This window comes from Tupaia chinensis, unplaced genomic scaffold (genome assembly GCF_000334495.1).
Source record: "Tupaia chinensis unplaced genomic scaffold, TupChi_1.0 Scaffold000054_1, whole genome shotgun sequence".
In the NCBI taxonomy this organism is placed as follows: Eukaryota; Metazoa; Chordata; class Mammalia; order Scandentia; family Tupaiidae; genus Tupaia; species Tupaia belangeri.
The window spans coordinates 10563500-10574336 of NW_006159512.1; the positions used below are offsets into that span (position 1 = coordinate 10563500).

The 10837-nt window shown below is 44.1% G+C and overlaps 1 protein-coding gene across 1 annotated transcript in view; it reads right to left on the minus strand.

The window, feature by feature from the left end:
* The window catches only part of FRYL (FRY like transcription coactivator), a 210074-nt gene that overhangs the window by 84472 nt on the left and 114765 nt on the right, over window positions 1–10837 (minus strand). Inside the window, 3 exon segments of the mRNA XM_027775907.1 lie at window positions 4841–4965; window positions 6272–6467; window positions 9148–9416. Coding sequence (XP_027631708.1) covers window positions 4841–4965; window positions 6272–6467; window positions 9148–9416 — 590 coding nt within the window.

Sequence of the window (10837 nt, forward strand, 5' to 3'; positions counted from 1 at the left end):
GAGAGAGAGAGAGAGAGAGAGAGAGAGAGAGAAACCAGCCCCTGGGGGTGGCCACACCACAGTTCCTTCTCTCCCATTCTCCTTTCAGAATGTGGACAACGCTCACGCATGTACCCCGCATGATTTTCAGGCTGCCTGGTCTGGGACTTGAACAGCACAGTTGGCCATGTAGGATCCAGCCACCTTATCCTCCACGCCACCTGCTAGCCCGGCATCCACTTTTCTTAAAACCTGCACAATTACTTTCTCATGCCATTAATTAATTAATTTGTAATATTCTATCATTGGGTGAGATACCATAATTTCCCTAACCATTTTCATTTCTTAATGAATCATTCAATTTTATCTAATTTTATGTAAATACCATATTAGCAGTGAACAACTCTGGACATCAATCATTATTCTTATTATTATCTTTTAGGTGTTTGCCATAGGGTGTGTGCACAGAGAGACACAGAGTGAGGGAAAGTGAGAAGTCATTCCCCGGGGGTATGGTCACACCAATCTCTTCTCCTTTCTTCTCCTCCTGGGATTTGAGTCATGCACACACATGAGCCTGGTATGATTTTCAAGCCACAGAGTCTGGGGACCCAAAAAGCAGTCGGCCATATGGGAGTCCTGCACCCGAACCACTATGCCATCTGCTGGCCCCTCAATCATTATTTTTATTTCTGATTATCACATTAGGATTTTACAAATTAAATTAAAGTCAAAATGGGGCCAGCAGGTGGCACAGTGATTAAGGCATTGGACTCCCACATGGCTGATCACAGGTGAGTCCCAGATCTGGCAGCTTGAAAACCATGTGGGGCATGTGTGTGTGCATGCCCAAAATCCCAAGAGGAAAGTGGAGGAGAAGGGACTGAGGCATGTCCACATCTCGGGGGTGATTTCTCACTTTCCCTCTCTTTGTCTCTCTCTGGTGAATACATGCACTCTATGGCAAAAACCGAAACCAAAAACATTAATAGGTCAAAAAGTATGAGTGTCATAAAAATGATAAGTTTCTCTTTGTTTATATTTGGAAAAAGGTACTCATGGCCTTCGGGCCCAACTCCTCGTGAAGTGAGCTTCCACACACTTTGAGTGTCTAGACAGGCGTGAGTGCACAGCAGCAAGACAACAGAGTACTTTTAGTGTCATAGAAAACCTCAACCCCCCGATGACTTGCTACAGAAAAGGAAAAACTCATCTTTATAAATCTGAATTCAGATCTCTTTCTGTGGATACAATGTTTGAAATCACAGTAGTAGAGGAAAATAGGCACAGAAGTACCTCAGAGTTAAGTGAAGCGTATGAGCTTACAGTAGCAGAAACCTCCAACAAATTAGTCAAATGTGTATATACCACCAAATGACTAAAACTCAGAGAGCAGAGGCGCAAAGTGAGCAGCAGGGAGAAACACGGAGCTATGGAGAGCGCGGCTCCTCTCCTCCCACACACCTCTGAATTCTTAGTTGAAATCCCACAGCTCAGCCCTGGTGCACCTATTCCCGAGAAACTGTCAGGCCTTTGTAATTCCCAGCTCCATTGACAAAAGTGCTGGTTGCCTTTTTTTTTTTTTTTTGAGAGGTGTTTGCTATAAGGCATGTGTGCTTGCCAGACAGACAGAGACAGAGAGATAGAAAGCCAGAAATCATCCCCCAGGGGGGATGGCCATGCCATAATCCCTTCTCCTCCGTTCTCCTCTTGGGATCTTGGGCACGCATGCACATGTGCCTGACGTGAGTTTTAAGCCACCAGGTCCAGGACTCGAACCGTGGTCGGCTATGTGGGAGTCTAGCGACATGGCCATTATGCTAACTGCTGATCCCAAAAGTGCAGGTTGCTTGATTAGGATCAGGGAAACGGAACTGCAGAGATATTGCAGGTCATTGCCGCTCGCACACCTCTGGCACTCAGCATTAACTCCAAGAACGTAGGGAGTAATGGATAATCCACCTGATGACCAGGAATCACCAGAGGCACGAGAAGTGTGGGAAACCAAGGAGATATCTCTCCCCCAAGAGGAAAGAACAGCCCTTCACCATCCACAGACAGTACAATGGAACTCAGAAATGTCAGAAAAGCATTTAAAATATGCACAGTGACAAAGCTGGCAGAGATGCAAGACAAGAGAGACAACAAACTCCAGAAGATGCAGGAGAAAAGAGACAATGAGTTCTAGGAGGTGAGGAAGTTCTTACATGATCTGAAAGAGGAAATACTATAAAAAAGAATCACATGGAACTGTTAGAGATGAAGGCTGTAATATAGGAAATCAAAACCTCCTTTGAAAGTATTTTTTTAAAAAAAGTATTAGATCATGCAGAAGATCGAATCTCAGATATAGAAGACAGAATATCTGATCTAGAAAAATACACCAAAAAGACTGAGAAAATAACCCAGAAATGCAAATAATATATGAGTAATACTACATACTATTAGACACCCAAACATCTGGATAATCAGTATCCCAGGTGAAGAAACTTAATACAATAAGGGCATGGATAATCTATTCCAAGAAATCCTGCAAGAAAACTTTCCAAACCTAGAGAGGCATTCAAATATCCAGACCCAAGAAATACAAAGGACTCCACATAGAATCAACCCAAGAAGATCTCCAAGGCACATCATAGCCAGATTGACCAAAACACAGAGAGACAAGATACTAAAATTGGCCAGATAGAAATGTCAAGTTACTTTCAAAGAATATCCCACCAGGCTAACATCACAGCTCTCATCGGAAACAATGCAAGGAAGGAAAGAATGGGAAAATATATTCAAAAGTTAAGAGAAAAACAATTTCAGCCAAGAATACTGTATCTGGCATGATTATGCTTCTTATGGGAAGAAAAGCCCGAAACATTCTCTGATAAACAAAACCTGAAAGAATTTACCAACACCAGACCAGCTCTTCGAGAAGTTCTGAAGGGAGTGCTCTATCAAGAAAACTAAAGACAGACAGAAATAAGAGAACAAAAATGAACAAGAAAAAGGCCAACTTAATGGTAGAGACAAGTTTGGAAATATCAATAATAATGCTGCATGTTAACTTTCAGGATTTAAACAGAAAGATCAGACCACAGTAACACTGCAAATTCAACAGAAGAGAGATTACATGAGACTGACCTGGTGAAGTAGAATTCTATGATTTTTGTCTAAAACATTACTGATTTTCTTCTAGGCTTTGTCTTCCAGATGTAAGGATTTTGGTTCTCTTGTGGGTTGTTGATAGGTTCAACAATTTGTTAAATTTTTTAAAAATTGAAACAAACTTTTTCTCCTTTCCTGACCCCTTTGCAATTGGAAAATATTTGTGAGCATTCTTATTTTGTGACAGAATGGTTATTTGCATGAATTCAATAATACAACAGAATCTGCTGCCTTGCATCAGAAATTGAATTTTTTTTTTGGAGAGGTTTTTGCTAGAGGGCACGAGCGCTCGCCAGAAAGATAGAGACAGAGAGACAGAAAGCAAGAAACCACCCCGCCCCCCCAGGGGGGATGGCCACACCACAATCCCTTTTCCTCCATTCTCCTCTTGGGATCTTGGGCACGCACACACATGCGCCTGGCGTGAGTTTAAGTCACCAGGTCTGGAACGCGAACTGCGGTCGACTACATGGGAATCCAGCAACATAGCCATTATGCTAACTGCTGATCCCAGAATTGAATTTCTATGGGGCTTTGTGCAAATAACAGACCAAATTGAGATTAACCTAATTATTTTACAGATAAGGTAGTTTATACCTGTCTTTAGTAAAAGGGGGAAATGGAGAGAAAAAAATGCTTCAGAAGAAAATTACAGTATTCTTGTCACTAGATTCTAGCTTTGTCCATATTTTTAGTTTAAGATATTTTGTGAGTCAACAAAATAGGGAAAAAAATTTAGTATAGAAGGGAGGGAGAGGAAAAGGGAAGGAAAACACAATTAAAAGTATACATAAGTGAATAAGAGAAAATGAGAAGCTATTTGCTGATGACAAGTTATAGAGTAATATCTTTGTCTTGATTGACACACATGGTATTTGCACTGGAAAAAGAAATGCCATATACTGTAATCATGTGTGATTAAATGTAAATAAACAAATAAAATAAATAGAGAAATTTTTAAAGATGCTCATTGTACAAGATTTGGGAATTTTTTATTTTTTTTTTAGAGAGAGATTTTTGCTATAAGGCATGGTGCACTTGCCAGAGAGATGGACAGAGACACAGAAAGTCAGGGAGATAGAAAGCAAGAAATCACCCCCCAGGGGGATGGCCACCCCATAGTCCCTTCTCCTTCATGAATTTTGGGCATGCACACATACATGTATGGTTTGAATTTTAAGCTGCCAGGTCCAGGACTTGAACTGTGGTCAACTATTTGGGACATAACCATTACAACATCTGCTGGTCCCTGCCAAAATTTTTAAAGCACCAAAATAAAATGTAATCCCATGTATTTGCCTCAAAAATTATGTCTATTTGTGGGAATCTGATGTGTTTTTTTTTTTTTTTTGCTATAGGACGCGTGCACTCGCCAGACAGACAGAGAGAGACAGAGAGACAGAAAGTGAGAAATCACCCCCCAGGGGGGATGGCCACGCCGCAATCCCTTCTCCTCCATTCTCCTCTCGGGATCTTGGGCACGCACGCACATACGCCTGGCATGAGTTTAAGCCACCGGGTCTGGGACGCGAACCGCGGTCGACTATGTGGGAGTCCAGCGACATAGTCATTACGCTAACTGCTGGTCCTGGAATCTGATGATTTTTTAACAAGTTGAAATCACGTTTTTCTTCTCTTGGCTAAAGGGCACAGGTGCTCACCAAGGAGAGATGAAGAGGCAAAGAGGAAGACGTAAGGCAGTCACCTGAAAGCTCCGGGGTTGGTCCTGCCGAGCCCCAGGACGAGGGACTCCGTGACCTCCATGCTCTCGGAGCGCATCATTGGAACTATGTGCTTGAACAGCGACGAAGGGGATGGGATGCCAATAATCTGGAAGAGACAGTACGGTTACAGCAGCCGCGATGCAGGGTGGCCCACGAAGCGACCTTGCTCACGGTCAGTGCAGCTGGAGCCACAGCACGGACAGTCCGCGAGGTTCGCCAAGGCGCGAACACGCAGCCTCAAGGTGGAAGCATCTATCATCCCACAGCTGAGTGCAAGTTCATTACCTGAATCTGTGGGCCTCTGGGTTTCTTACCGATACTCACCGGCACACAACAGGCTGTTCCTCCATTACCGATCCTGTATCTTTGAATCCATGAATATGAATAAAACAAAATTACTTCTAAAAATAGGCAGCAGTGGGGCCAGTGGGTTGAGCAGTGCTTAAGGTGCTGGACTCTCACGTGGCCGACAGCGGTCTGAGTACCAGACCTGGTGGCTCGCTTCCTCACTCCCCCTTACCCCCAATCTCTCTCGGGTGAACACCCATGCTCATTACAAACTTAAAAAAAAAAAAAGAAAAGAGAAATAATAATAAAAAATAAAAATAAAAAACAATGGGCATCAGTGTACATGTCAGACACTCTGGTCTTAGTTTTCTGGGGTGCCTCAAATCCCTCCATCATGCTGTGTGTCAGATCGGAAAAGCTACGCAAGTGTGGGCTTTTCTCCTCCATCAAAAACGACATATGTATTTTTTAAGAATTTATTTACATTTTTATTCTAGTTTGTTATGGGATGTGTGTGCTTGCTGGAGAAAGACAGAGAGAGGGAGAGAGAGGGAAACTAAGAAATCACCCCTGGGCCAGCAGGTGGCGTGGTGGTTAAGGCGCTGAACGTTCCCACATGGCCGATCACAGTTTGAGTCCTAGACCTGGTGGTTTGCTTTCTCACTTTCCTTCTCTCTGTATGTCTTTCTCTGATCAAATTAAAATAAATGAATAAATAAAATAAAATAAATAATTCGTGGGTGTGTGTGTGTGTGAGAAATCATCTCTAGAGAGGATTACCATGCTGCAATCCCTTCTCCTCCACTCTCAAGAGAGTTTGGGCACACACAGACATGTGCTGGCCTGTACAAGCCACTGGGTCTGGGACTTGAACCACACAGTTGGCCATGTGGGGTCCCGGCTGCCTTAACCACCATAGAACTTGGTGGGTCCCAAAACACTGTGTATGTATTACTGATCTGACTATGAATCCATAAATGGTAATGAGATTTCCTCAAATATTTTCATTTTTAGTGCAAGTACGTAGCACACTTCCTAACCAGGTTTTACTGTCAAGGAAAACAAACGTTAAAACACGACTTCCACGTGCTGCTCCTGTCCCTTGGCGGACCTGGAAAGCTTACTTTAGAATCGATGCTGTAGCCGCTATCCGGGGTGGACGCCAGCGTCTCCGGGGGAGAGCACCTGACCGAGCCGGCGGACGCAGGCGAGGACGAGGAGGCCGCCGCGCTGCAGCACAGGATCAGGTAGTTCCTCCACAGGCCCACGTAGGAGTCGCTGCTCGAGGCGGTGCTCACTTTCTTAGCGTTGATGGGGCTGCTGCGAGAGCGAGGGCAGGCGTGAACTGCGCGGTCTTGCCGTGCCACCCCCTCCCGCTTCAGGCTCCCTGCTGGCCCTACCGCGTAGACCTCCATGCACGGAGGTACCCAGGCCGCCCACGTGGCCCAGCGCTGAGCAGGTGTGTGAGTGGGACAGGCCACCATGGGCGGGACGGACAGTCTCATTGTAACTAAGGCTGATCTCTATCGAGATGGGGGGTATTAGGGCTGTCATTGTTAGTACTAAATACCTTGGAATTCTATAACATGAACAATGAAGTATGAGGCTGAAAGCTGGAACATATTACGGGGTCCTAAGTTTAAAAACAATCAATTTTCCCTGTGACAAAGATACATATAACTTTAAAAAAATGTTTAATATTTTACTACGACTCATTTTATAAGTTATTATACATGCTCAATGTAGAAAGAAAACCAAAGGAAAATTAAAATCGCCTTTAATCTCACCCCAAAATAAACGACGTCAGTTCACACACGTGTGTTCTACATGCACAAACACCCTCTCTCTTCCTTTTTAACTGCCAGAGGGAGTGTGTGCTTCCCAGATACAGAGAGAAGGAGGGAGAGGGCGAAGGCGCCCACGTGGGATGTGGTCCCGCTGCGGTGCCTTCTCCTCCAGTCAGTTCTCCGTCCTGCTGGAATTTGGGGCACGCACACCCAGGCACCAGGTGTGTTTTTTAAGTTGCTGGAGCCAGGATTTGAACCACTGTCAGCCATGTGGGACTTGCTCCCTTACTGGGCCAGGCCAATCCATCCCTTTTAATGTGTAGAAACTGAATAATATTGCTTCTTTTGTTTTATACCTACTTTTTTATACTGAACATCTGTTTTTCGCGTCTTTCCACGTAAAGTGCTATACTTCCATGAGGTCATTTTGATGACTGTATACGATATCATTGCCTAAGTCACCATACTGTATATAGCCAAACTCACACTGAACACTTTCGCTAATAGCAATTTTCTCTATTATACACAAGGCAGTACATTAATATAGGCTTAATTGGAACATAAGCATAATTGTTTTCTTAGGTCATTCTCGGAAATGGAATAGCACATTTTTTCCACATTTTTAAGGCTGTTGGCAAATTTGTCTTGAAAGGTTACACCAATAAAATACTTTGGAACAATTCCATACATCTTTCAAACACCCAAGCTCTGTTGGGATTCAGGACTGAGAGCAAAACACAACAAAACACAACAAAACACTAACACATCCACGTAATCCTTGCCTTCGGTAGGTTTTTACACATGACAGTAAATAATGCATACACATCAACAAGGGTGTCTTCGCACAGTGTCTCAGTATGGCAGAAAACGTTCTGAGCACTGGCGACATGGCCAAAACAAAAAAACAGGCAAAAGTCACCGGCCTCCTGTGCACTAGGGAAGCCACACAAGAAATCAATAAAATGATGTTGGAGGGAGCCACATTGGATGAAGAAAAACAGAGCAGAAGGAAGAGACGGGACACGGAAGAGGGGCGATCATTTAAAACATGGCAGTTAGGGAAGACTAAACTGGACAAGGCCATAAATGTCATCTAGAGTAGCAAGTGTCAATCTTCATTTTAAAAACCTAACGTTCTGGGGCCAGCAGGTGGCGTGGTGGTGATGGGCGCAGGACTCCCACATGGCTGACCACGATGTGAGTCCTAGACTTGGCAGCTTGCTTTCTCACTTTCCCTCTCTCTTTTTCTCGTTCTGTCCCTCTCTAGTCAAATTAAAATAAGTAAATAAAAATAAAGTTATATAAAAATAATTCTTTAAAAAAAAATACCATTCAGCACATAATGCCTGAAGAGCTACATATGTATATCATTAACAGAAATACACAGAAATACCAAAAATAAACCAGAAGATCTTCCATAAATTCATGGAAAATTTACAAAAATATGCATTGATTTAAAGTGTTTTTATACCCAAATAAACTGGTACTTTAATTCTATTTTTCCATAATCTTTTTAAAAGTACCTTCCTATACAGTCGAACCCAGAAGAAGGACTGATTCCGCTGGCCTCCTCCTCATGGATCAGGAACAGTAAGGCCACTGAGCTTGGTCTCTGTCTCCCTCTCCTCCTGTATCTACAACTGTCTAGCTCCACGTCCACGCTTCACTTCCCTAATTTTTTCATTAAATGTACATTCACTGGACACATGCTATGTACCAAGCACAGTACTATTAAATAAATCAACCATTAACATTTGGTGAGACTGGGGCCGGCAGATGGCATAACGGTTTGTTGCTGGACTCCCACGTCATCAGCTGTGGTCAAGCCCTGGACCCAGCAACCTAGAATTCACAGTGGGCGCATGAGTGCGTGCCCAAAATCCCATGAGAATGGAGAAGGGATTGCGGTGCAGCCATCCACCCCAGGGGTAATTTCTCGCTTTCTGTCTCTCTGTCTCTCCAGAGAGTGCATACGCCCTATAACAAAAATCTCTCTCTCAAAAAAAAAAAAAAAAAATTGGTGAGACTGAATTACATGTAAAAGATAAAGGGGTTAAAGACCCTTCAGAATTTTCTTCTTTCTCCTTAAGATATCAAAACGGAAGGGCATACGACTTCCAAGACTTTCGATCCGCACTACTTCTCACACACGCACACCTACTGAGAGCCGACGGTCTACACATTTAAAATGAGATGTTGGTGAAATAACTTACTTCAAGTCGACCTGCGGGGACAGCGACTGAAGTCTCGTGTACGCGAACAGCCAAGCGTAGCTCACGGCTGTGGGGCAGTGTTTAGGAAGGTTTTCTTGCTTTAAGAAACTGGAGAGGCTGATGATCCACGGGTCTTGGCCTTGGGTCACGTGTGCAAAGATCCATATGTGTGAGGGACTAACCACATCGAACTGGTGGCTGATGGGGGAGGAGTTCCATTCTGCTAACGTCTGCAAATCTATGGAGCTAGGGCAGTACAGCAAAGTCGTCTACACAGAGAAAAGGACAGTCAGTGCATAGTCGGGGGACCTTCAAAGTCGGTCTACAAACTGCTTTAAACTATCAATAGAAGTGCTCAGGGGTGTCCCGGAACACGCTGACATGGGATGAGGTTCCAGGTAGCTTTAAGGGAGTAGTACATTCCTACAATTACGTTATGTAGCGTGTGTGTGTGTGTGTGTGTGTGTGTGTGTGTGTGTACATGTGAGTTTTTCTCATTTTTTTTAATTCCTGAGGGCCTATGTGCTCGCCAGAGACACAGAGAGGAAGAGAGCACCCCCAGTGCATTGTCACGCCACAGTTCCTTCTCCCCCATGTCTCTGTCCTGGTGGGGTTGGGGCACACATGCACACGTGACCAGTGCAGGTTCTAAGCTGTTGGGGCTGGAGTTCGAAATGCAGTCGGCCAGGTGGGATCCTCCTCACCTCACCACTAGGCTGCAGAGCGGGCCTCACATGGGTATTTCTGAAGAGAGATTTTTACCTTTCATTACCCTCAAAAAGATCTATAGACCAAAAAATCCAAAAGTGAACAACTACTGTGTAAGCAGCTCGCAGGTTTCCAGGGCTGTACTGAAGCTGCTGGAGCACTGGAGGCGGCCCTTAGCTTCCATGCTGAGGGCCCTGTCTGTGCGTGAGGGTGACGGACTGGGAGCAGGTGGAAGGGGTCTCCTCCAGGGAGCACAGTCGAGCATTTTTACCAGAGAGAGAGGTTTCCCTTCAGCGTATTATGTTCATTAAACACCGCGTTAGGCACTAACTCCTCTCTGTGAAATTACTTATAGTTAGTCACCAAAGCCAAGATTCTTTGACTTGAACAGGTTATTCATGGCCTGCTAGGCCTGGAACATGCCGCTTCCTCCCACGCCGTCCCGCCCAGGCTGTCTGGCTCAGGAGGTACAAGGGCCAGACACCACACAGGGAGCATGCATGTTTCATTACGCTAACTGCTGGTCCCAGGGAGCATGTACATTCCCAAACAGAAAGGGGACACTGGGGCAGTTATCCCAAAGTCAACCCTGCAATCTTCATATATGATCTTTTATCTTTTCTTTCAAACCCAACTATGCAAGTTTGCACTAGCCTTCAAGTATGTGTGTTGACAAAGAGTTCTCTCCATTTTAGTGGGTCAAATTACCCGGGACACTGACACAGAAAACTACACACTTAATCTACCGGACTTAAACTTGTGTGATAAAGCAAACACAAACTATGCATCGAAGAAGCACCGTACAAGTTTTTCTTCAAATTTCAATGAGAGTTTCATAGCATTTTAACCGGTATCTCTATGTCAAGAATATAATATTTATTACTCGCCATAATAAATAGCAAATAGCAGTCCACAGTAATCTTAGATTGGAGACATTCAATTTTTACAAAAGTAAAATATTTTTTATTTCTATGGGGAAAGA